Source organism: Cynocephalus volans, chromosome 4 (genome assembly GCF_027409185.1).
Source record: "Cynocephalus volans isolate mCynVol1 chromosome 4, mCynVol1.pri, whole genome shotgun sequence".
Lineage (NCBI taxonomy): Eukaryota > Metazoa > Chordata > Mammalia > Dermoptera > Cynocephalidae > Cynocephalus > Cynocephalus volans.
Window position 1 is genome coordinate 15,450,298 of NC_084463.1, and position 27,518 is coordinate 15,477,815.

Consider the following 27,518-nt stretch of genomic DNA (forward strand, 5'->3'; position numbering starts at 1 on the left):
TAACTGCCCAAGGACACAATATATTAATGGTAAATCAGGAAATATGTTTTTGATCTCTAGTCTTCTGGACTATTATCATAAATATTTTCAGGCACTACTTTATAGAAAGAATAAACAGATCATGTTGTCAATTGAAAATTTATCTCTATCAAAATGGAGTTTCAAAAAATATGTAGCCCTAAGTGAGAGTATGTGTATGAATACATTGGGCTCATTGTTTTGTAAGTTGTCATATTATTTTTTTTCTGGAGGACCTCAATCTCTTAATATTCATTTCTCAACAATCTTTTTCTTCTCGAAACTGTTAGAGTACTTCTAAGGGATGGAGCATTATCATCAAAACAAAAAAGAGCAATACTACTCTCAGTACTTGTCTTAAATGTTAATAAATGCATTTTTAATAGAAAGGGTTAATTTATCTCTTCATACTATGTTCTTTTTTTTCCATTTCCTCTTTCTCTGCAAAGTACTTTATGACCAAGAGTTACAAGACAGCCATTTCATTATCTATATAGTAGTAAGTGCACTGGTTGAAATCATTTGAGGGGTTTTCTAGTTATCTCATTATTCATATAAAGGCTGCTTTTCAACTTCTGTCTTGCTTGAGATGGTGATTGTGGTTCCTATCAAGTTATATTGATATTTCAAATTTTGAAGCTAAAACAGGAGGTATAATTGTTCATTTAATTTTTAATATACAGTCATGCACTGCATAATGATGTTTGGTCAACAATGGATTGCATATACAGTGGTGGTCCCATAAGATTAAAATACCATGTTTTTATTGTACTTTTTTTGTGTTTGGCAGTGTTTAGATACACAAATATTTACCATTGTAATGTATTTACAGTTGTCTACAGTATTCAGTACAGTACTATACAGGTTTGTAGCCTAGGAGCCATAGGCTGTGCCATATAGGCTATGTGTGTAGTAGGCTACACCATCTAGGTTTGTGTAAGTACACTCTTGTGATGTTTGCACAATGATGAAATCACCGAATGACACATTTCTTAGAACATGTCCCTGTTGTAAAGTGACACATGACTGCATCTGTGTATTAGTGACCTATACATCTTAGTTCCTTATAAGCTAAAATTATACACAGAAAAATAACATTATTGTAGGCCTGAGGTACAAAGGTACATTGGCTTGTAGAGTAGGACCTGAGGTAGGGAGAAAGGAACTGATGCCAGTTTTGAACTTTTTTAAAAAACTGATGCTACATACAGAATCAGCATTTGATTATGGGGAAGTTAGTTGTAAGAGGAGACGAGAAGATGGAAGCTTTAGAGTAGAATTTTCAGTTACTTAGATGTAGATGGTTAGAGTTAAAGGTAGTAAAAGATGACCTCCTTCCTCAAGTACTGTATTAAAGAAAAACCTATACTACTTGCTACTACTGGAACTTAAGAAAAAGTTCTGTCTTTAGGGTATTTACAAAAAATTGAACAGTTGTGTTCCTTTGTGGATCTTCGGAGAATATTAGAACCCATTGTGTGAATTGAAGTAACTGCTGAAAGAGTTTTGAAAAGTATTACTTATTTTGTAATAAGCTCAAATATCCATCTTGCCTCATAGTTGTGTTTACATGTTAAGACAGATTCCGCTGATTAAATTCTGCCCTGTACACTTTAGACACTGAACCATAACCTAAGGCCTTAAAATGTTATTGAACAGAATTTCAACTCAGATCAGTTACAAAGTGCTCCGGCCCATGGGTTATTATAGATTCATTATTTCCTTTTAAGAGGTGTGAATCTTACAGTGGACATCTCTGGTGGTTTTAAGAAATGTAGCTGGCATTTTGAGGGGGATGCATCCTTGAGTAGGAAAATGTCTTAAATTGATTTTCAGTACTATTTCAGTCAGCACTTTGAACTGCTCTTAGGTATCTGATACCATTACATTCTTGTGGTCGATAACTTTCCCCTTTTTGTGCCTTACTTCACAAATTAAAAATGCTTTCTTTCCATTATTATTTTGGTATGTATATTTTATCTCTGATCCAGCGTACTGCTTCATACCTGGTAGATTTTCAGTGGAAAATGATTTGAAAAGCCAAAGATACCCACATGGCCCAGTCATTCCAAGACTCATTCCCCATCTTCACTTCAGAGTCAGCTTAAAATCAACACTCAGAGGCCTCTAAAACCACCTTCCCTGTATTAGTATGTTTTTGTTGCTTATACCAAAGTACACTGAACTAGGTGATTTATAAAGAAAATGAAATTTATTGCTTACAGTTTCTGAGGCTGGGAAGTCCAAAGTCCATCTGGTGGTGGCAACAGCTACCCAGGGGTCTCACATTGCAAGATGATGGCAACAGAGAGGGTAGAGAGAGAAAGACAGACTCTCCTCTTATTTTAAAGCCCTCAGAACCATGCCCCTGACCACCATTTAAAATCCATTCACTACCGCATGGTCCTACAATCCAATCACCTCTTTAAGGCTCTACCTTTCTTTGTCTTTTTTTTTTTTTTTTTTTTTTTTAAGGCTCTACCTTTCAATTACCGTAATAGGATTGGATTTCCCATCCTCGTAACAATCACAATGGGGGCTAAGTTTCTAATACATAAAACTTGGGAGACAATTCAAGCTTCTGTAGTTTTGGGGGGACATAATTCAATCCACTAATGCTCCCTAAAAAGCAACCCTGCATGGCTCTATCTATCATCTCTCTCTCTCTCTCTCTGCTTTATTCTTTTTCAAAGCTTTTTTCTCCCACCACCTGATATTCTCTTGTGGGAATGTAAATACCATAAAACCAGGAATTTTGTTTTGTTCATTGCTGTACACATCCCCAGAACCTAGCACGTGGTAGTCACTCACATGTTTTCTGAAGGTATAGAGTAAGTTAGAAATTTGTGCCAGGTGCCTGGAGGGATATAAATACATATCAGAAATGGATTCAGCCCTTGCGTACACAGATAACTGTAGCACAAGATGGGTTCAGGTGACAAGAGAACAGAGAAAATGCTGGGGCAGTTTAGAGTTTTGTTATATCTAGCCAGCTTCTTAAGAAATTACATTGCAGCTGTGTCTTATTTCAGACTAGGGAAAGCGATAAGCAGAGGCTGAAAGGTGGGAAAGTGAAGTATTCAGTTGTGTTGGAACATACTAGTGAAGAACTAAGAAATTAGAAAGGTTAGGTTAGATCCGGGTTAGTGGAAAGTCTTAAAATCCAAGCTAAGTTTGGATTTTATCGCATTGGCACTGTGGAAATTGATTATTTTTTTCCTCCACCTTAAAAGGCAAGTAAATGTGGTAAGATTGGACCTGCATAGGAAGAGACTGAAGGACTGGCATTTAAATTACCTAGTAGGCAGGTGATTCAAAGGTAGTATTGGCAACAAATTGTTAGTAAATTGACATCAGATATGGAATACAAGGGAAATGAAAGAAACCAAGATAACTCTTAAGGTTTTGAACTTGTGGGAAGTAAGATAGTGTTATTTTATTTTAATTTTTTTGGCAGCAGGCCGGTATTGTTATTAAATACAGAAATAGGGAACATGAAGAAAGAGCAGATTTAAGAAGGAAGATTAATTTAATTCTGAGCATGTTGTTTGGAGGGGCTAGCATTTGAGTGGAGAAATGTGGTAGGCAATTGGAAAGCTACCAAGGCCTAGGATTTGGGAATTATTTGCAAAGTAGTTTTTGAAGCTCTATGATTTCAAAGGAAGAGAAGAGAGTATGTGGAGAAACAATGGAAAATAGCAAATTCTTGGGAAATACCTCGTAAGAGGATGGGAAGAAAAGCCAAAGAATGAACAGAAGCAAATAGGAAAACCAAGAGAGAACAACATTGGAAAACCCAAGAAAATATCTTTTTCAGGAAGAAGTAAGATTCAAACCTGTTTTCTTCGGAAGGGACTCTTGTTGTAACGTTGGGAGTGTGATGTGTATTTTTTTTATCATCTCATATGTTATTCTGCTATACTGTTTAGCATAGTTCTTTACACATAGTAGGATCTTAGTAATTTAGCATATCTTAAGGGAATCATGGGCTCTTCCTCCCTATCTTTAAGGATTACTATTTGGCTGAATGTTATATAGCTGAGGTTCAAGCCACTCACTGATTGTGCAGTTTAGTGTCCTGCTGAAGATTTGAAAGTAAATTCACCGGGAATAATTTGTACTTTGCAATTTTTTTTATCAAGTTATCTGTTTCATATTCTATTTGTGATTATATTCTTTTTCTTTTTGGTGCTGGCCAGTCCAACCTTGGTGTTATAAGACCTGTTTGTGGTATATTCTTGATCTTGTCTGTATTTGAATCTTCTTTGGCAAATGGTGGAGGTCCTAACGAGCAATAATCAAAGGATCTCAAAGTGCAAGGAGGAAAACAGTTAATAGGGGTTAGGGATAGGCTAAGTGCATGTATTTTTATCTTATGCTTGAGCTATTTGGCATATGAATTATTTTAGACTGTCTTCAGAGAATATTAATTTGATCACATTTGATAAAATCAAAGAGGAAACTAGAAAGGGAATAGCTCAGTATAAGAAAGAAGACAAACACCAAAAAACTGAAGCTGATTTGTGGAAAAGCTGATTAGAAAGATTTCAGCAGCATTTTGCAAAAGAAAGCTAAAGAGACTTGGTTAATCTGGTGCTGCATTTTATCCAGGAAAGACGAAGATAGTACTGATGTTGACCCTCAAGTATAGTGTAAACAAAGAGAAATCTATCTCTGATAAAGATGATTTTTGAGCAATCAATAATATATAAATTTATAATTCATTTATAGGAAATAGACTTTTGAATATGTAAATACAAATTATTGAGGCAAGGGAAAATAAGCGAGTATAATTTGTAACTGGTTTGATATATAACAGTATCTGAAGCATCTATATCCTGTTTTGTATGACAATATCAATAAAAATAACAAAGATAAAATGATCAAAGTGCATACCTAAAAGTACAGACGTCATCTGATGTGTTAAATTTGGTACTGTATAGCATCTCTATAATCACATTCATTCAGCAGAGGTTATTAGAACAAAGTTAACTAGTTGTTAAAAACAATACTAGTGGGGCTGGCCCATGGCTCACTCGGGAGAGTGCGGTACTGATAACACCAAGGCCACGAGTTCGGATCCCACATAGGGATGGCCGGTTAGCTCACTGGTTGAGCGTGGTGCTGACAACACCAAGTCAAGGGTTAAGATCCCCTTACTGGTCATCTTAAAAAAAAAAAAAAAAAAAGAATACTAGCATATGCACTTATATGTAGAAATTTTTATGTGGTTTGGATGTTAGCATTTCATTTTTGGTAAAGGAAGAGGGGTTGTTTTGTAAAATTTACTTCTTTAAGGTCTGATTTAGTAAAAACATTTGTTAAATCTGGATATTTAAATAGTTCTTTTTATTGAGAATTTTTATTTGTCTTTAATTTGGATGAGTTGAATGATAATAAATATATGTATTTTTAAAAATGTAGAACAGTTTATGCAAATCAGGAAATAAGTATTTTGCTTTTCTAACATTTCCTTTCTCTTGTGGTTGAATGGTTATAGCAGTGTACAAGCTCTAACATTTATTTGTTGATTTCTCTTAGCTGTTATCTTAAAAAAGTAAGTTGGTTCATGTTCAGAGTTATTAAGTCTTATTAATTTAAGATTAAAAGGTCTAAAATATATGACTATTAAAATTTTTCTCTTATTTACTATGTTTTACATCTGATTGAGCGGAGAGGATAGGAATGGACCCAGTGAATGCAACAGTCTTTCTCCCATTATATTCACATGTGTCATATGATGTTATAGCAAAACGGTTTCTGAAGCCCTTTGAACAAAGATAACAATATCACAGAGCATTTAATATTGTCAGCAGCACATTCCTTCCTCTCTTCTTCCCTAGTTCTCTATATCTTTGAGTAATATTGGCCAGAAAGTATATTTGAAGAGGTTCTTTCTAAATGTATTTTAATGTTCATGTTAATTAGACATCTTGTATGGTAAATTCAGTACATAAAAAATAATTTTATGTCTTTATTTAATTATTGCACTTCTGATCACTTGTAGGCGAAACCTAACCAAACTGTCCCTGATCTTCAGCCACATGCTGGCAGAACTAAAAGGAATCTTTCCAAGTGGACTCTTTCAAGGAGACACATTTCGGATTACTAAAGCAGATGCTGCAGAATTTTGGAGAAAAGCTTTTGGGGAAAAGTAAGTCTCAAGATAATGAATTTGAGCTATGAAAAACTAAAGCTTATGTTGTGAGTTTTTATTTAGTGTTTTATTAAGGAAATATTTAAACATGGGAAAGCTTTTGAGAACAATAATGAATATATGTGTATCTACTTCTTCCCAAAGAATACAGAATGTTTTTACAAGCTTTAGAAATGTTAGTTTAGGGGCCTGCCCGTGGCTCACTCGGGAGAGTGCGGTGCTGATAACACCAAGGCCACAGGTTCGGATCCTATATAGGGATGTATAGGGATGGCCAGTTCGCTCACTGGCTGAGTGTGGTGCTGACAACACCAAGCCAAGGGTTAAGATCCCCTTACCGGTCATCTTTTAAAAAAAAAAAGAAAAGAAAAGTTAGTTTAAAATACAAGCTTTTAGTTAGTAGTAATGGTCTGGCTACAGATTTCATTTATTTTATTAAAAGGATAATCTCATCTCTCTTTTTATGCTTCTCTAGTAGAACAAATGTCTAAAGAAAGATGAGATTCTAACACAAAGGTCAAGGGTCTGGATTCCTGTACCAGCCAGCAGCCAAAAAAAAAAAAAAGAAAGAAAAAGAAAGACAAAGATAGATGAGAAAAGGGATTAATTTGTTTTGTGACATTTTGCCAAGGAATATCATGAAAAGATTTCTCTGTTACTAATTTACTGATTAGAAAGTTAAGAAATATATCCTTTACTCCTCCCTTCTTTCTGTTCTCAATCCAAAATATGCTCAGCCTCTTTAAAAGAATTGAAATTGATATTAAGAGCTTAATGTGTAGCTTTTTCTTTTTCTTGGTTATAGCAGTGCCTGAAATTATATGTTATCTCACTTTGTATCCTTTCTCCCACCCTGACTCCAGGACAATAGTCCCTTGGAAGAGCTTTCGACAGGCACTACATGAAGTACATCCCATCAGTTCTGGACTTGAGGCCATGGCTCTGAAATCCACTATTGATCTGACCTGCAATGATTATATTTCAGTTTTTGAATTTGATATCTTTACGAGATTATTTCAGGTAGTATACTTAAAGTTGAACTGGTTACTGCTGCTTTTCTGAAAAGAAAGCTTTTTAAAAAAATAACATTTGGGGTTTTGTCTATTATCAAAGTATTTTAATTCACTTTAGAAACAGTAAAGATTAAAGATTAAAATTACCCTGTATTATGTAGATAAATATATATTAAAAATAATAACCGTACAATCTGCTTTTTCTCCTCACATCTTTCTTTGTACTTGAATATTCTTTTGCATCATTTTAATGGTTGTAGAATGGCCAGAAAATGGGTGTAATATAACATTTTATTTATTTATTTATTTATTATTTTATTTTGTTGATATACAATGTGGTTGATTATTGTGGCCCATTACCGAAACCTCCCTCCCTCCTCCCTCTCCTCCCTCCCACCCAACAATGTCCTTTCTGTTTGCTTGTCGTATCAACTTCAAGGAACTGTAGTTGTTATGTCTTCTTCCCCGCCTCCGTTTTTGTGTGTGTGTGTGTGTGTGTGTGTGTGTGTGTGTGTGTGTGTGTGTGTGTGTGAATTTATTTATTTATTTTTAGCTCCCACCAATAAGTGAGAACATGTGGTATTTCTCTTTCTGTGCCTGACTTGTTTCACTTAATATAATTCTCTCAAGGTCCATCCATGTTGTTGCAAATGGCAGTATTTCATTTGTTTTTATAGCTGAGTAGTATTCCATTGTGTAGATATACCGCATTTTCCGTATCCACTCATCCGATGATGGACATTTGGGCTGGTTCCAACTCTTGGCTATTGTAAAGAGTGCTGCGATGAACATTGGGGAACAGGTATACCTTCGACTTGATGATTTCCATTCCTCTGGGTATATTCCCAGCAGTGAGATAGCTGGGTCATATGGTAGATCTATCTGCAATTGTTTGAGGAACCTCCATACCATTTTCCATAGAGGCTGCACCATTTTGCAGTTTCACCAACAATGTATGAGAGTTCCTTTTTCTCCACAACCTCGCCAGCATTTATCGTTCAGAGTCTTTTGGATTTTAGCTATCCTAACTGGGGTGAGATGGTATCCCAGTGTAGTTTTGATTTGCATTTCCCGGATGCTGAGTGATGTTGAGCATTTTTTCATATGTCTGTTGGCCATTTGTATATCTTCCTTAGAGAAATGCCTACTTAGCTCTTTTGCCCATTTTTTGATTGGGTTGCTTGCTTTTTCTTGTAAAGTTGTTTGAGTTCCTTGTATATTCTGGATATTAATCCTTTGTCGGATGTATATTTTGCAAATATTTTCTCCCACTCTGTTGGTTGTCTTTTAACTCTTTTAATTGCTTCTTTTGCTGTGCAGAAGCTCTTTAGTTTGATATAATCCCATTTGTTTATTTTTCCTTTGGTTGCCCGTGCTTTTGGGGTCATATTCATGAAGTCCGTGTCCAGTCCTATTTCCTGAAGTGTTTCTCCTATGTTTTCTTTAAGAAGTTTTATTGTTTCAGGGTGTATATTTAATTCTTTAATCCATTTTGAGTTGACTTTAGTGTATGGTGAAAGGTATGGGTCTAGTTTCATTCTCCTGCATATTGATATCCATTTCTCCCAGCACCATTTACTAAAGAGGCAGTCTGTTCCCCAGTGTATAGGCTTGGTGCCTTTGTCAAAGATCAGATGGCTGTAGGTGTGTGGGTTGATTTCTGGATTCTCTGTTCTATTCCATTGGTCAGTGTGTCTGTTTTTATGCCAGTACCATACTGTTTTGGTTATCATACCTTTGAAGTATAGTTTAAAGTCAGGTAGTGTTATGCCTCCTGCTTTATTTTTATTGCTTAGCGTTGCTTTGGCTATGCGTGGTCTTTTGTTATTCCATATAAATGTCTGGATAGTTCTCTCCATTTCTGAGAAAAATGTCTTTGGAATTTTGATGGGGATTGCATTGAATTTGTATATCACTTTGGGTAGTATGGGCATTTTCACTATGTTGATTCTTCCAATCCAAGAGCATGGGATATCTTTCCATCTTCTTGTATCCTCTCTAATTTCTCTCAGCAGTGGTTTGTAGTTCTTATTATAGAGATTTTTCACCTCCTTGGTTAACTCAATTCCTAAGTATTTTATTTTTTAGATGGCTACTGTAAATGGGCAGGCTTTCTCAATTTCTCGTTCTGCATGTTCACTATTGGAGAAAAGAAATGCTACTGATTTTTGTGTTTTGATTTTGTATCCTGCTACTGTGCTGAAATCATTTATCAATTCCAAGAGTTTTTTTGTAGAGGTTTTAGGCTGTTCGATATATAGGATCATGTCATCTGCAAACAGGGACAGTTTGACTTCATCTTTTCCAATCTGTATGCCCTTTATTTCCTTCTCTTCTCTGATTGCTCTGGCTAGTACTTCCAACACTATGTTGAATAGGAGTGGTGAGAGTGGGTATCCTTGTCTAGTTCCTGTCCTTAAAGGAATAGCTTTCAGCTTTTCCCCATTCAGGATGATATTGGCAGTGGGTTTGTCATATATGGCTTTAATTATGTTGAGATACTTTCCCTCTATACCTAACTTATAGAGGGTCTTTGTCATGAATGAGGGTTGAATTTTATCAAATGTTTTTTCAGCATCTATAAAGATGATCATATGGTCCTTGTGTTTGAGTTTATTAATATGGTGTATCACATTTGTTGATTTGCGTATGTTGAACCAACCTTGCATCCCTGGGATGAATCCCACTTGATCGTGGTGAATAATTTTACATATGTGTTGCTGTATTCTGTTTGCTAGTATTTTAGTGAGGATTTTTGCATCTATATTCATCAAGGATATCGGCCTGTAGTTTTCTTTTTTGGTTATATCTTTACCTGGTTTTGGTATCAGGATGATGTTTGCTTCATAGAATGAGTTTGGGAGATTTGCGTCCGTTTCAATCTTTTGGAATAGTTTGTAAAGAATCAGTGTCAATTCCTCTTTGAATGTTTGGTAAAATTCTGCTGTGAATCCATCTGGTCCTGGGCTTTTCTTTGTTGGGAGCCTTCTGATAACAGCTTCAATCTCCTTTATTGTTATTGGTCTGTTCAAATTTTCTACGTCTTCATGGTTCAGTTTTGGGAGCTTGTGTGTGTCCAGAAATTTATCCATTTCCTCCAGATTTTCAAATTTGTTGGCGTATAGTTGTTTATAGTAGTATTGAATGATTCCTTGTATTTCAGATGAATCAGTTGTAATATCACCTTTTCATTTCTAATTTTTGTTATTTGAGTCTTCTCTCTTCTTTTTTTTGTCAGCCATGCTATAATGGTTTGTCAATTTTATTTATCTTTCCAAAAAACCAACTTTTGATTCATTGATCTTTTGTATTGTTTTTTGGGTTTCAATTTCATTAAGTTCTGCTCTGATCTTAATGATTTCTTTCCGTCTGCTAACTTTAGGTTTGGATTGTTCTTGTTTTTCTAGTTCTGTAAGGTGATGTGTTAGGTTGTTCACTTGCCATCTTTCCATTCTTCTGAGGTGAGCATTTAATGCAATAAATTTCCCCCTTAATACTGCTTTTGCAGTATCCCACAGGTTTTGGTATGATGTATCCTTATTTTCATTAGTTTCAATAAATTTTTTGATTTCCTGCTTGATTTCTTCTTGGACCCATATGTCATTAAGTAGAATGCTATTTAATTTCCATGTGTTTGTATAGTTTCAAGAATTTCGTTTGTTATTGATTTCTAGTTTTAATCCATTGTGGTCTGAGAAAATACATGGGATAATTCCAGTTTTTTTGAATTTGTTGTGACTTGATTTGTGACCTAATATGTGATCTATCCTGGAGAATGATCCATGTGCTGATGAGAGGAATGAATATTCTGAGGTTGTTGGATGGAATGTTTTGTAGATATCTGCCAAGTCCAATTGGTCTAGTGTATTGTTTAGATCTTGTGTTTCTCTATTGATTCTTTGTCTAGATGATCTGTCCAATATTGACAGTGGGGTGTTCATGTCCCTTGCTATTAGTGTCTATTTCCTTCTTTAGGTCTAATAGAGTTTGTTTTATAAATCAGGCTGCTCCAATATTGGGTGCGTACATATTTGTGATTGTTATGTCTTCTTGATGGATCAGTCCTTTTATCATTACGTAGTGTCCCTCATTGTCTCTTTTTATGGTTTTTAGTTTAAAGTCTATTTTGTCAGATATAAGAATATCTACTCCAGCTCGTTTTTCTTTTCTGTTTGCATGGTAAATCTTTTTCCATCCTTTCACTCTTAGTCTATGTGAGTCTTTATGGGTGAGATGGGTCTCTTGAAGGCAGCATATAGTTGGGTCCTCCTTTTTAATCCAGTCAGCCAGTCTGTGTCTTTTGATGGGGGAATTTAAGCCTTTCACATTAAGAGTTGTTATTGAAAAGTGTTGATTTATTCCTAGCATTTTATTGATTATTGTTTGGTTGTCTTAGGTGTCTTTTGTTCCTTGCTTTCTGATTTACTGTTTGTTTTCTGTGTTTGTTGGTTCCTTAGGTTGTAGAGAGCCTTTTTGTTTGTTTGTTTTCTCTTCATGAATGCCATTTTTATTATACTAGTGGGTTTTGATTTTTCTTGGGTTTTTATGGTAGTGGTAGTTATTTTTCAGGAACCAAATCCAGTACTCCCTTGAGAATTTCTTGTAAGGGTGGTCGTGTGGTGGTGAACTCCCGCAGTTTTTATTTGTCTGAGAAATATACTATTTGCCCTTCATTTTGGAAGGATAGCCTATCAGGGTAGAGTATTCTTGGCTGACAATCTCTGTCTTTTAGTATTTTGAATGTATCATCCTATTCCTTTCTGGCTTTCAGGGTTTGTGATGAAAAGTCTGATGTTAGCCTGATTGGGGCTCCCTTATAGGTGATTTGACGCTTCTCCCTTGCAGCTTTTAAGATTCTCTCTTTGTCTTTGAGTTTTGCCAATTTGACTATAACATGTCTTGGAGAAGACCTTTTTGGGTTGAATACGTTTGGAGATCGTTGAGCTTCCTGGATCTGAAGATCTGTGATTTTTCCTATACCTGGGAAGTTTTCTGCCACTATTTTGTTGAATATGTTTTCAGTGCAATCTCCTTTTTCCTCTCCTTCTGGAATACCCAGGACTTGGATATTTGAGTGCTTAAGGTTGTCTGATACCTTTCTCAGATTTTCACCAATGCCTTTGATTCTTTTTTTTTTCTTTTTTTTTGTCTGCTTGTGTTATTTCAAACAGCCCATCTTCAAGTTCAGAGGTTCTCTCTTCAACTTCCGTAAGCCTGCTGGTTACACTCTCTGTTGTGTTTTTTATTTCACTGAATAACTTCTTCAGTTCGGCAAGTTCTGCTACATTTTTTTTCAGGACATTGATTTCCTTGTACATTTCCTCTTTCAGGTCCTGTATACTTTTCCTCATTTCATCATGATGTCTAGCTGAGTTTTCTTGTATCTCATTCAGTTTCCTTAGAATTATCACTCGAGATTCCTTGTCTGTCATTTCAAGGGCTTCTTGTTCTATAGGATCTAGAGCTTGAGAGTTCTTATCCTTTGGTGGTGTACTTTCTTGATTTTTCGTATTTCTGGTGTCTTTTCTTTGATGTTTATTCATTGTGGCAGGGGGTTTCGCAGTCCACAGGTTTGACACTATTGACTGACTAAGATGGTGTTGTGGTTGCCAATTTGGTATGGCTACCTCAGTGATGCTCAGTTGGCTACTAGTGCCCTGCGTGTGTGGTTGCCTTGGGTCTTGGGCTTCTCCCGGGAGCCACCTCTCTGGTCAGCTTGGACTCTGCTGGGCTGCTGGATCATGGGGCAGTACCACAGGGTGTGTGGTCTCTGCAGAGCTTCCCCTTCCCCTGTAGGATGTCTCCCTGCTCTGTGTGTGCTAGGCTGGGCTTGGGATGGAGCCGGGTGGTGGCAGTGAAGCCTACCTGCTGCTGGATCGCGCGGCGGCAGCCCCCCCACAGGTGTGTGGACTCTACGGAGCTTCTATCTCCCTTGGTGGACGTCTCTGTGCTCTGTACACATTGGGCCTGGCTGCTGGATCATGCGGCAGCAGTGTGGTCCGTATGGAGTTCCCGCCTCCCCTGCCAGACGTCTCCCTGCTCCGAGCGCACTAGGCCAGGCTGGGAATGGAGCCGGGTGCCTGCGGTGAAGCCTACCTGCTGGATCATGCAGTGGCGGCCCCACAGGGTGTGTGGTTTCTGCGGAGCCTCCGCCTCCCCTGCCGATGTCTCCCCACTCTGTGCGCACTGGGCTGGGTTGGGAATGGAGCTGGGTGGCGGCAGTGAAGCCTATCTGCCGGATCATGTGACAGCGGCCCCTCAGGGCATGTGGTCTCTGTGGAGCGTCTGCCTCCCCCACTGGATGTCTCCCTGTTCCATATGCATTTGATGTTACGTTTTTATAGTTTAAATCAGTTGATTTGTGGGAGAGAGTGACGCTAGGGACCGTCTATTCTGCCATCTTGACCGGAAGTAATATAACATATTTTATCAGTTTTTTTTTTTTTTCCAAGAAAGATGACTGGTAAGAGGATCTTAACCCTTGACTTGGTGTTATCAGCACCACACTCTCTTGAGTGAGCCATGGGCTGGCCCCTTTATCAGTTTTTTATTTTAGGACATTTGCATATGTTTCCAACTTTTTCTTCTATTGTATTGAAATTCTTGACTGTTGATGTTGAGATGTGTGGATGCTTCAAAAAGAACTTAGTTCTTTCTTTCTCTAAAAATAATGCTTTCTCCAGTGTGTATAGGCCAACTTGCATCAACATTTCTTTGGAACTCATTAGTTACACATGTAGGCCCTATCCTGTTTTTCTGTTTTTTTGTTTGTTGTTAACCACTACTGTTGGTTAGAGCTGCTTTAGTTTCTTGAATTTCGTTTTGTATGGTTAAGTTTCTCCCTATAGGCATATATTCTTTTCTTTTTAGTTTTTCTAAGTTTTTATCTCCCAAACATGTTTGTCTTCCCTCAAAGTGACAGTATAATTGAGAATTTGTGACAATAAATTGAGAATTTACAGTTCAGCATTGGAGTTGTTTTTTCTTTTGTTTTTCATTCCTCTGAGGCTGATTGTATGTCTTGAGCCAAATGAACAGTCTGTGATTGATCTCTTGTTTCTTTAGCCATGGTCCTCTTTGCTCAGGAATTGGAATAGCCTTGCTGTAACTCATCCTGGTTACATGGCTTTCCTGACGTATGATGAAGTGAAAGCTCGGCTCCAGAAATTCATTCACAAACCTGGCAGGTCAGTGAAATGAAGCAAAGAAATTTATTCTCCTGAATATTATTCTCTTGTGACTTCTGCTAGAACAGAAGAAACATGATCTTTTATTAGTTCCCCCGTGACCAAGATTCTGCAATAAAATTGATGTCTGTTTATCAGCAAATTGACTTATTCAGATCTGATGAATTAATAAATGCTTTGAAGCCATTTAAGAATTTGGTTTATGTGTTTTTTGCTTCTGGTTTGGAGTAATTGAAGAAGTTATTCTTGATGGTCCTTTTAATTTTTGTCTCTGTCTTGCCTTCTACCCTAGTACCAGCATATGTATTAAAGATTGTATTTATCTCTGTTCTCAGTTACATCTTCCGGCTGAGCTGCACTCGTCTGGGTCAGTGGGCTATTGGGTATGTTACTGCTGATGGGAACATTCTCCAGACAATCCCCCACAATAAACCTCTCTTCCAAGCACTGATTGATGGCTTCAGGGAAGGCTTGTGAGTACCTACTGCTTATCGTCTGCTAGAGTCTAGGAACTTAGGGGCTGTAAAACTTCACCATTAACGACTTTGTTCCAAGTTCTTCTACAAATTAAGATTCAGGAAACCTATTAACAGGTTTTATTGATTTGACCTTCAGGTTCTATAGGACTTTTGCTTTTTTTTTGATAGTGATTCCTTGAGTGAAATTATTTTTCTCTGTTGCTTCAGTTATTACCAAGAGTAGACTTTATCTTTCTCTGTTTCTAAATATTAACTTATTTTCAGGTCTATATTAGATTCAAAAATATATCTATTAGCAGGAAATTTTACCAGTTATTTAACTAGCCAATGTTAGAGCGATTTGATATTCCTAATGACAGCAGGCCTCAGTTGCCTTCATCTGCCTTCATCCTAACTTCATTTTGGTTCAGTAGCATCTCTTCAGGCTTTCGTAACCTATGCTAATATTTATGACTAAGTTCTTATTTATTCCAGAATTGCTATTTTTGGGGGAAACTCAAATTGATTTTCAGTTGATAAGTTAAAAATTTATATCTGGTGGCAATCCACTGATTAAAATAGAAGTTGGCAGACTACAGCCCATGGACTAGCTGTTTTGGTACAGTTTGCAAGTCAAGATAATTTTTCCTTTTTAAAATGTTATTTAAAAAAAAAAAAGGAATATGTGACACAGACTTATGTGGCCTATAAAGCATAACCTGTCTACTATCTGGCCCTTTACAGAAAAAGTTTGCCAACTCCTCAATTAAAAGATAGAGCTCATGGCATTGTGCTTTGGAGAAGGAATATCAGTGTTTGGAGAATATCTTCTTGAAACTGTTTTATGTTATTTATTTTTTGAAGTATTAGGAAGATTTACCTTCACACTTACACAAAGTTGCCCTTTTAGAATTCCTAGATATCATTTGTCTATATTAGCAAGTACTGATAAATTGGCTTCCATAAAATCCCAAGGTGTTGATTACTCTTTTGACAGCTATTTGTTTCCTGATGGACGTAACCAGAATCCTGACCTGACAGGCTTATGTGAACCAACTCCCCAAGACCACATCAAAGTGACCCAGGTGAGTTTTTTTTCATGTATAACCATATGACTGTATATATAGCATATATTTTATAGAACTGACAGTATAATTGAATTAAGTATTTAGAACACTTTGATTTCAAACCATTGATTAGATTAGTGTGTGTGTGTGTGTGTGTGTGTGTGTGTGTGTGTGTGTGTGGTTTAAACCATGCGGCTTAGAATAGGACCAAGACTAGATGCTTTCTGGTTTAATGGGAGAATATTGACCACTGTTGTGACATTTTTATATGAGCAAAATTTGTATAGAAATTAATAGTCTTCAATATGCCTGTTAGTGTTCACGGATGTAGTAATTCATTCATTCATTCATTCATTCATTCATGCAACAAATCTCTTAATTTTTTTTAATCAAAGGAACAATATGAATTATACTGTGAGATGGGCTCCACATTCCAACTGTGTAAAATATGTGCTGAAAATGATAAGGATGTAAAGATTGAGCCCTGTGGACACCTCATGTGCACATCCTGTCTTACATCCTGGCAGGTATGGATTCAAACCATGCATTTTCTTAGCTGTGTAATCACTCAGAAGAATTGGATATTAAATATCCTTTATGGATATAAAGGGTAACCTGGCTTATGAGGTAGGTTTCAACTTTTAATTTCTTTTTTTATCTCTAGGAAATGTATTTCCTAGTAGATAAATATTTTATGCACCTTCTCATGTGTCTGTTACCATCTTCTGTTTCCTCTGCAGGAATCAGAAGGTCAAGGTTGTCCTTTCTGCCGATGTGAAATTAAAGGTACTGAGCCCATTGTGGTGGATCCGTTTGATCCTAGAGGAAGTGGCAGCCTGTTGAGGCAAGGAGCAGAGGGAGCCCCTTCCCCAAATTATGATGATGATGACGATGAAAGAGCTGATGATTCTCTCTTCATGATGAAGGAATTGGCTGGTGCCAAGGTAAGACTGCAATTTAGGAGACTGCCAATATGAGTTGTATTCTAAAGCCATAGAGCAGTTAATGACACCCAAACTACAAGGGATAATAATAACTGATATTTATTGAGCATTTACTATGTGACAGATATTGTGCTAAACACTTATTTTAAGTCATATAATCTTTATAATACCCCTATGGATAAGTAGTAGTATTATCCTCATTTAACAAATGAGAAAAATGAGGAACAAAGAGGTTAAGGAATTTGCTAAAGATCACATAGCTGGTAAGTTGAACCAGGATCTGTGAGCAGGCATTCCAGCACTTTTTTCTTTCTTTTTTTTTTTTTGGGTGACTGTCTGGTATGGGGATCTAAACTCTTGACCTTGGTGTTATCAGCACATGCAGGAAACACTGATGAGATGAGCCTGGTTAGAGCAGCAATGATACCTGTCAGGGAGATGTGGGAAATACTGTTGGCGGGGGAGACCAGATTAGACAGATGTGCTAAAGCCAGGCAGGAGACTGAGATTTTATGACATGGGAAGTGACAAGTTACTAATGGTTTTTGTGTTCGTGAGGATGGCCAAACCGGTAGGGGTAAGTAGGATTTGGTGAAATAAGAAATTATAAGTCGAGAGAATCATTAGAAATTTTTTTAGTAAATTAGGTCTGAGGCTAGTAAGTAGAATAAAAAGGAAGGTAAGAATATGAGATTCTTTTAGGGAAAAATCAGCAGGGTGTAGGGACTGACAAGATATTGGTAAAGTAAGTTAGCTTGACTAATAACTTTTATTGTTTTCTCTTTTTTGTTGACTAATAATTTTCGACTTTCTTAATCCTTGAGATGTCTAGCTGCTCCTGCAGCATTGTCAGCTGACATGGAGCCCATTTTCTTAAGCATGCATAAAAGCAATAGCTAATGATGAGGGCTTTCTTTTCCTTCATTCACCATGCAGCACTAATGACAGGACTAAGTATGGGGATAGTTGTTTTTCTGTCATCTTGCATAAGTGATTATAATATATATTTGCCTGTAGTCCATCAGTGTTGCTTCCTGTTGAGGAATGCAAATGCAGAGTAGCGTTTTGTATGAATTACTGTAAGTTTCTTGGCAGCTTACTTTGACAAGCTTATCTGTTATCTCACCCTGCTGTAGGCAGGGAAATGGAAAAGGTTATTTATACACTCATTGTTTCTTCTAATTTGGCACTTCATTTTTTATTTCCTCGAAGCCATCAGACTGTGTTCTTGCCCTCTAACTCTTCTAAAGGAAGAGAAGAACGATCATCAGTGGCAAATGATAGTTGCAGCAAAGCAACACCAAGTGCCTGCTTCACTCTCAGGAGAGAACACTATGCCTCCTCCTCATGGTTTTCGGTGCCCTGCACATTCAAAGAAACTTCTGTAGTAACAAACTATAGAAATGATCCCTGAAAGTGTAGTCTTCATTTTTTTAGAATGCAAATTTATAGAAATATTAATCTCTTGATTATCGAATTGAAATAATTTATTTGCAAGGAGTCAAGATGCTTTTTAGTGATATTGTTAATAAAGTTCCTCTTAAAAATCCCCTTTTTTTCCTTTTTATCATAATAACCCACAGAGAATTTATCATCTTTGATCTCTTTCCTTATTCTGCCTCTTAAACATTATTTTCCCAGGTGATTTGTTGAGAGGTTAATGTCTGCCCCTTTCTTTGTATATGGATTCCTATTTTTAATCTTGAAAAGACTTTTTTTTCCTCCAAAGATGAGTAGATAGAAAATTGTAATAATTTTTTAAAATTGCAAGCTAGGAAGGTTCCTGTAGTGCTGCCATTTGCAGATACATTTGCGTGTAGCTTGCCATCTGCATGGTATTTCTGTGATTGAGAGTGCCCTCTTATGGTGACACAAAAATAATTCAGCAAGTGTTAGAATCTCTGTAAGTTTCTGAGTTTAAGAGGAGTTTGTGTGACCCAAGCCTGAGTCTGACCCATTGGTAGTTGTATTTAGTGTTCACATAGTATTTGCCATCTAAAGCTTTGGAGGAGTTGAAAGATACCAGTTCTCCAAACAAGAGTAACCTGTTAAGTTTTATTTGTTGTAGGTGGAAAGGCCTCCTTCTCCATTCTCCATGGCTCCACAAGCTTCTCTTCCCCCAGTGCCACCACGACTTGACCTGCTGCAGCAGCGAGTATCTGTTACTTCAAGTGCTTCTGGTCTTGGAACTGCTCCTAAGGTAAAGCATTATCCAGTTCTGTAGTTTTCTGATTCTTTGTTGTGCAGTAGGTTTTGACTGATTTACTTCTATCGTGCTTTCACAGGCTGCTTCTGTCTCCCTTCATAAGGACAAACCATTGCCAGTGCCTCCCACACTTCGAGATCTTCCACCGCCACCCCCTCCAGACCGGCCATATTCTGTTGGAGCAGAAACCCGGCCTCAGAGACGCCCCCTACCTTGTACACCAGGCGATTGTCCAGCCAGAGACAAACTGCCCCCTGTCCCCTCTAGCCGCCTTGGGGACTCATGGCTGCCCCGACCAATCCCCAAAGTACCAGTAGCTGCCCCAAGCCCCAGTGATCCCTGGACAGGAAGAGAATTAACCAACCGGCACTCACTTCCATTTTCATTGCCCTCACAAATGGAACCCAGAGCAGATGTGCCTAGGCTTGGGAGCACATTCAATCTGGATACCTCCATGGTGAGTCCTAATGTTGAAATTATTTAGCCTGTTAAATATTTGTGAATGGTATTTTATGGGTCAAAATATTGTGATAGGTTTTGTACAGAATTCAGAGAAAATATAACATAATCCCTACCCTCAAAAAGTATATATGTTAGTAGAGCAGATAAGGCAGTCTGTAAATATTGCAGTAAATGCCCTTTTATAAATTCCAGAAGTGGTATAATTAGAAAATGCTTAATTTTTAGAGAAAGGAGAGATTATTTCCGGATAGAGCAGTCATGAGGGCTTTATGGAAAGAGTGACATCTGAATCTGAAGTATTCTTTGGAAAGTGGATATAGTTTTAAGATATATCAGAGCCACAATGACAGAAATACTTAAGGTGTACTATGAAATGATGAGTAGATTATTTGAGTAGAATGGAAATTTTATGTATCAGAATAGGAAAAAGGGCTGGAAAGAATTGTTAGCAATAGATTAGAGGGCTATGAATACCCCCTCCCAAAAGAATTTGAATTTATTTGGTAGGAAGTGAGCATTTGAAGGTTTTAAGTTAGTGGAATGACATGACCAAAATGATGAATTAAATTAATCTAATATTAAGTAGTATACAGGATAGACTGAAAAGAGAATAGATTGAAAAAAGGCAGCTTAGCAGTTCTTTGTCTAAGAATGACCGTAAGGGGTTCAGAACTGGGGGTGGGAAGGAATTTGTTCTTTTGTTGGCTCATTTATGCATTCAACAGAACGTCTTGCCCTCCGTTTGTATTGTAGTGGGAGGGAGATGGAAAATAAGCAAGTTGAGTAAAATATATAGTATGTTCACAATGATGAGTGCTTTGGAGAAAAGTAACGCAAAGAAGGGAGGAGTATAGGGAGATCTGGAGTTGGGCTGGGAGGTACAGGAAGGGATGGGGTACAGTTTTGAGCAAAGACCCAAAGCAGTAGGGGAGAGGGAACTATGCTGCTCCTGGGGGAAGATCTTCCAAGATGAAGGACAAAGGGTTTTAGTGTAGCTGGTGCTAAGTGAGCAGGAGGGAGAATCGTCTGTGAGCAGAAGTAAGCAGCCAGATTAGGTAGATCCTTAAGAGAGCATGAAACGAAAACTCATTAAGGCTTGAAAGTGGGTAGGAAAAAAGACGAGAAATCATCCATTCACACACACACTGGCTAACTAGCGACATGTTGGATTTGAGATGAGCCACTAAAGGAAGAATTACCAAGTATGTACTTGGAAATCTAAGGAGATAGAATGGGAAGGGTGAAGTTGAGGGATGTCATGGCACTCAGATGAATGGCATATTTTTTGATTGCAAGGAAAGGGGAGGGTAACATTTAGGTGGCACCTATGTGATAGGCAGTCTAATTAATAAGAATGGATTAGGTTTGATTTTCTATTGCCATCAGTATAGAATGACCATTCTGAGTTTGGATATATTTAAGCCAGAAACGGTATTTTTGTAGACAGCCGATTCACTCAAATCTTTCTAGAATTAAAACAAATGAAAACACCCGTTTCTACCAGCCAGCCACAAAAACAAAACAAACAAAAAAACCCCCCAAAACACAAAACCATTCCCTTGCTCTTTCTAGGTCTCTGTCTCCCTAACCCTTACATTTGAACATTCTTAGAGCCTAGAAGCAATTATGCTTTTGTCAGGTGTGATAGCCCCTAGGCATGGCATTGAGAGTGAGATCCGTGTCTATACCTTACTGTTGTTATTTTGAATAGGTTCAGTAAGTAAGAGGAGATACTTAGCTGTTGTAAGGAAGTTCTTTTTCAGTGCTTTTCTTTACTTTCCAGAATATGAATAGCAGCCCATTAGCAGGTCCAGAGTGTGAGCACCCCAAAATCAAACCTTCCTCATCTGCTAATGCCATTTATTCTCTGGCTGCCAGGTAAGTACGTTTAGTAAAACAGTATTTCATACAGAAGAATTGGTACTTTTAAACAGCTTATTTATAGAAAATTTAGGAAACCCAGAGAAGTATAAAGAAGAAAATAAAAATTGATCTGTATTTGAACCATATAGAAATGTTCATATTTTATTTTGGAATATTTCCTTCCATTCTTTTTTTTGAATACATGTATATAGATCGTTTTGCTGGGGCTTGTTAATTTTATTAATATTTTCAAATAAGCAATTTTGGTGTTGTTTTTTTAAAAATTTCTTATCGAGTATCTGCTTTCTGTTTCATTTCTTTTTGCTCTTTATTTACTTTTCTTTAGGTTTAATTTGCTATTTTTCTAGCTTCTTGAGATGAATGCTTTATTAGTCTGCTTGGGTTGCTGTAACAAAATGCTACAGACTGGGTGGTTTAAACAGTGGAAATTTATTTTCTTACAGTTTGGGAGCCTAGAAGTCTGAGATCAGGTTGCCAGCATAGTCGGTTTCTGGCAAGGGCTGTCATTTTGGCTTGTAGATGGCTGCCTTCTCATCTCTGTGTCCTCACATAGCCTTCTTTGGTGTGTGTGAACGGACAGAGAGAGAGAATAAACTTTCCAGTGCCTTTTCTTGTAAGGACACTAATTCTGTCAGATCAAGGACCCACCTTCATAACTTCATCCGACTTTACCTCCTTAGAGGCCCCATCTCCAAATATAGCTCCACTGGGAGTTATGGCTTCAACACATGGATTTTTGAGGGACGCAGACATTCAGTTCATACCAGATGCTTTATTGGCGTTCCACAAATTTTGATATATCATATTTTCATTACAATTGAGATCAGATGTGTTTTTCCAATTGTGATTTCTTGATTCACAAGTTACTTATATGTTGCCTTATTTTCAAACATTTGAAGATTTTCTAGTTATCCTGTTACTGCTTTCGAGCTTCTTTCCATTGCGGTCACAAACCAAATTTTTTAGTGACTGGTTTATGGTAAAATCCAGTAACATGTACCACCTTCATTTAATGAGAATGTACCATTGGCCCTCTGTTATCTGTGGGTTCTGCGTCCATGAGTTCAGCCAATCTCGGATTGAACATACTCAGGGAAAAACAATTCCACAGAGTTCCAAAAAGCAAAACTTGAATGTGCTGTGCACCAAGTACTGTATTGAATCTACACAAATGAAGTGATGTGTAGGCATTGTATTAGGTGTTAAGAATAATCTAGAGCTGATTTAAACTATACAGGAGGAAGTGTTATATGCACCTACTATGCCATTTTATATAAGGGACTTGAGCATTTGGGGATTTTTATATGTATGTGGAGGGAGGGTATCCTGGAACCAATCACCCACAGAAACCAGGGAACGACTGACTGTGTTATGTGATTGTTGGGTGTAGCATTCTGTATATGTCAGTATTGTCAACAATATGTCAGGTTTGTTAATTCTGTTCAAATTGTCTCTCTCATTTTTATTTTATTTTATTTTTTATTTTTTTAAAAGATGACTGGTAAGGGGATCTTAACCCTTGACTTGGTGTTGTCAGCACCACGCTCTCCCAAGTGAGCCACGGGCCAGCCCTCTGATTTTTTTTTTTTTAATTTACCTGTTCTGTCAGATAAATGAGAGGAATGTGTTAAATTCTCCCTCTATAATTGTGGGTTTCTCATTTCCTTTTAGTTTTGTCTATTTGTGTTGTATATGTATTTAGTCTATGTAATTAGGGTACATAAAAATTTAGAATTACTGATGCTAAATGGTAAGAGTTTTCATTACCTTTAATGAGGAGATTTCCTTTGTTACTTTGTAGTTCTTCTTGCCTGCCTTAAGTCTGCATTATCTTATAGTATAATGACTACATCAGCTGTCTTTTAGTTAGTATTTGCACGATCTTTTTCCATCCTTTTACCTTCAACTTTTCTGTGTCCTTATACTTAAGTATGTCTCTGCTGAGCAGTATATACTTGTTGGGTTGTTTGTTTTTTTTCTCTTAAATTCAGTCTGGCATTCCTTGTCTTAAAATACTTGGAATATGAGTATTTGGTCCTACTGTTTTTTCCCTTTTTCTAATCTTTTGTTGTTGGGTTTTTTTTTTTTTTTTTCTTATTTCTTGCTTTCTTTTGGATTAAAGTATTTTTTATTATACCATTTCGTTCCTTCTATTATTTTTGTAATAGTTATTCTAGATATTCCAGTATGAGCTCTGGGCTTGTTAAAGTCTACTTTATATCAGCTCCTCTTAACCTTTCCTGGACGTTTAAATTTCCTACAGATTTGTCCTCCAGTGTTCCTCATTTCTTCCTGTTTTGTCATGTGGAATCTTTTTCCGTTTGCTTAAAGAACTTGTGTGTGTGTGTGTGTGTGTGTGTGTGTGTGTGTGTTTAGTGTATCATCTATCAATAGATTAAAAAATTTTATTAGTGTATCTTCTATCATAGGATTCAAATTTTGTTTGACTGAAAACATCTTTATTTCATTTTTATCTTTTTAAAAAAGATATTTTCACTGGGTACAGTATTTTGAACTGGAGTTATTTTGTTTTAGTATCTTAAAAATATCATTCCACTATCTTCTGGCTTTCATTATTTCTGTTGACAAATTAGCTCTCAGTCTTAATGTTGCTTCTTTAAAGTTAATGCTTCTTTTTCTGGCTATTTATAAGACCTTTTTTTCTGTGGTTCCCAGCAATTTTACTATGATGTTCCTATGTGGTTTTCTTTATATTTATCATTTCTAAGGTGGGTAGAGCTTATTGAATTTGTGCCTTGATGTTTTTAATTAGTTTTAGAACGTTCTTAGCCAGTATTACTTAAAATAGACTGAATAGTGCATTCTCTCTTTCTCCTCGTCTTCTGGGACTCCAGTTTCCTGAATGTTAGACCTTTTCACCATGTCAGCTGTTGCTCTTACGCTATCTGATAACTCCAACTCTGTACTGCAGATTGGCAAGACGACCAAAATATCTGTTCAGCTCCTCAATTGCTACTTTCTGCTTGGTTTCTGAGAGTCTAACCCCATGCATAAACGGTTTAGGGATTAGCAGTAGCTCTGAGGAAAATTGTGGGCAGAATTTCAGGCCTACTTTCTCCTCTAGGATTTTTGGCCCCTTTTGTGTTGGCTGTCATGGTAGGCCAAAATTCTACTCTCTCTCCTTAGCCCATTGAGACTACCTCAGACCCCAAGTTCAGAATCCCTAATATGATGCTTACTTCAGTGTTTTCTCCTTCTTGATTCTTGGCCTTTCACATTCTGGCTGGTTGGTTGTTTTCCATACCTTCTTTCTTTTAAAGTATATATTGCCGGGCCAGCCCTGTGGCTCACTCAGGAGAGTGCCGCGCTGGTAGCGCCGAGGCCGCAGGTTCGGATCCTATATAGGGATGGCAGGTGCGCTCACTGGCTGAGCGCGGTGTGGGCAACAACAAGCCAAGGGTTGCGATCCCCTTACTGGTCAAAAAAAAAAGTATATATTGCCAAAGTATTCTGTGAGAACGAGGTACAGTTTTATATTTTTATTGACTTCATCAACAAAGAGAATTGTAATTAAAATTTTTCGATTGGCCTTATAATCACCCTTTTCTCTTTATGAAAGTCATACGTGTTAATTAAAGAAAATTTAGAAAATACAGATAAGCAACATTGAAGAAAGGAAAGTTATAATCTTACTACCTAGAGTCAGAAAGTAGTTGTTAGCAATTTGATGTAAGTTTGTTGCCATTTTTATATATATGGACTCATATTGTTGATGCTGTTTTTCACTAGGAGTGTCTTGAATATCTTTGTCTGTCATTGCATATTCTTCCACTACAATGATTTTCAAATTATTTCAAATGATTGTAAAGCAGCAGGACTGACTTAAGTGGATCCCCAGTTTGTAAAATAGATAAGGATCTACTGTGGTAGAAGCAGAAATAGGCCTCTGGGGCTCCTGCTTGGAAACTCTAAAGTACTGACAGACACAACTGACTTCAGGTATATTGCCATACATGTGGTTCAAAATTTATTTATTCACTATACTATTATTTACTATTTAGGTTGTTGCCTGTTTTTTCAGTATTAGAAATAATGCCATAGTGAATATTCCTGATTGTTTCCTTAGGGAAAATTCTTAGAAATGGAATTTCTGAGACTGAGGGTATGTATGCATGTTTGGTTAAATACTTTTGTTGAGTTACACTCCAGAAAAGTTGTATCAATTTCTTATTTCTACAGCTGTGTAAGAAAGTACCCATTTATTTCCCTATACCTTCATGGATACTTGGTATTTTTTCTTAATATGGGTCATTTTTTCCTCAACATTTTATTGTAACATATTACAAACATGGAGTAAAGGCGAAAGAATTTTACAGTGAACACCTATATGCTCACCACCTGGATTCTACTATTTACATTTTAGTATATTTGTTTTATCACACATTTATCTATCTGTACTTCTGTTCATCCATCAATCCGTCTTACTTTTGTGGCATATTTCAAAAGCAAGTTATAAATACTAGTATTCTTCTGTCTCAGAACTTTAGCATGTATTACATAAATCTTAAGTGGATATTTGCTGAATTTTAACAAAGCATACATATGAGTAATTTTTCAATGATAAAACTAATATGTACACCTAAGCAAAAAATCTCAGGTAAGATCATAGAGGACTGTCATATCATATTCTGTGTCAAGTTTCTGTAGCACTTAAGTGTTTCCTAATAAGTATGTATGCTTTTATAATTAGGAAACATTAAGTAAACACAGAGAGACAAATGCAAGTGGTGTTCCTTGTAGAGTATTTAGAATATTAAAAAAAAAAAAAAAGTGACGAGGAAGAGAAGAGACACTCATACATTCACACTCTAAGAAGCAATTTTGTGTGTGTGTGTGTGTGTGTTTTTCTTATACAGTTAGTTGGGTTTTTTTTTTTTTTTTTTTTTTTTTAATCTTTGTCTCATTTCATGAGGCGGGGTGGCAGGAGAAGTTTTGTTTCAAAGGCTTCTGGGTGAAAGTTATGTATGGGTGTAACAACAAGAATCCCAGAAGTAAGAGTCAGAAGATCTGGGATCTAGTCCCAGAATTAATGCTAACTAAGTCACTTTATCTCTATTTTAGATTTCTCTTGCATAGAATGAGGAGAAAAGTGTTTATACTGTAAGGTAACTGATGAGAAAGGTTTTGACAAGCTATATATTTTTTGAATTCATGGGTAGGTTTTTTTTTGTTTGTTTGTTTGTTTGTTTGCTGGCCGATATAGGGATCAAACCCTGGACCTTGGTGTTATCAGCATCACCCTCTAACCAACTGAGCCAACCAGCCCATAGGTAGATTTAGAACTGGGATTTGATATACATTCCTAGCATATTGTCAGAAAGCTACCTGTTGTTTCTTATTTTATACCTACTGAAAGAGAAACTGGGGTACTTGTGGAAGGACTGGGACGCTTATGAAACTTCTCTGGGGATTGGGACTAACTTGTATCAGGTGCCTAACCTTGCGTAACATATCTCAAGCATAATAGCACACTTTTGGTTGGCTGAAAGTGAAATTTTTAGTTGGTGTACTTTTTACTAATTATTGTCTTGGTCAGTAGAAATAATAGTTCTCTAGATGGTATGTATTTTGCTCTGTCAAATTTGAGTTGTGTCTGTTTTGAAGCCACTTATTTCATACTTGAAAGTTTTCCAGCTTGTTAATTCCTTTTCTGTTTTTTATTCTTCATCTTCCAGACCTCTTCCTGTGCCAAAACTGCCACCTGGGGAGCAGTGTGAAAGTGAGGAAGACACAGAGTATATGACTCCCTCCTCCAGGCCTGTAGGGCTTCAAAAGCCAGAGCTGAAACGGCCACTGGAGACAACCCAGAGTTCACAGTAGGTTCATAACAACCCTGATATCTTTATGTGGATAATTCAGTTGATATCTCTCACCTGCTTGGCTCTCTACCTGCACATAATGTTATTTAGCCAGAATTGAAACAGAAAGATAAGTGTAGCTCCTAATATTTAAGTCTCTTATAGCTGTAAGCAGTCTCACTTATGTTTTCTTAGCATCACAGTAACCTCAAAAATGCACACATCTATAACTCATCACAGGAGTCAATCTTATGACATTTATTAGTGATACTGGCAAAAGGAGAATGTGTTGTCTTGATAGAA

The 27,518-nt window shown here is 36.9% G+C and overlaps 1 protein-coding gene and 1 non-coding gene across 2 annotated transcripts in view; one reads left to right on the forward strand and one right to left on the reverse strand.

Annotated features, from left to right (window-relative positions):
- CBL (Cbl proto-oncogene) overlaps positions 1-27,518 on the forward strand; it is an 86,398-nt gene that overhangs the window by 56,217 nt on the left and 2,663 nt on the right. Inside the window, exons 3-13 of the mRNA XM_063093763.1 lie at positions 6,026-6,172; positions 7,039-7,195; positions 14,254-14,375; positions 14,711-14,848; positions 15,831-15,918; positions 16,296-16,427; positions 16,641-16,844; positions 18,913-19,044; positions 19,130-19,507; positions 21,296-21,390; positions 27,093-27,233. Coding sequence (XP_062949833.1) covers positions 6,026-6,172; positions 7,039-7,195; positions 14,254-14,375; positions 14,711-14,848; positions 15,831-15,918; positions 16,296-16,427; positions 16,641-16,844; positions 18,913-19,044; positions 19,130-19,507; positions 21,296-21,390; positions 27,093-27,233 — 1,734 coding nt within the window. The remainder of the gene's footprint in view (positions 1-6,025; positions 6,173-7,038; positions 7,196-14,253; positions 14,376-14,710; positions 14,849-15,830; positions 15,919-16,295; positions 16,428-16,640; positions 16,845-18,912; positions 19,045-19,129; positions 19,508-21,295; positions 21,391-27,092; positions 27,234-27,518) is intronic.
- On the reverse strand, positions 18,056-18,270 carry LOC134377509 (small nucleolar RNA U3). Its single transcript, XR_010023534.1, has one exon. It is a non-coding gene; the product is annotated as a small nucleolar RNA U3 (small nucleolar RNA).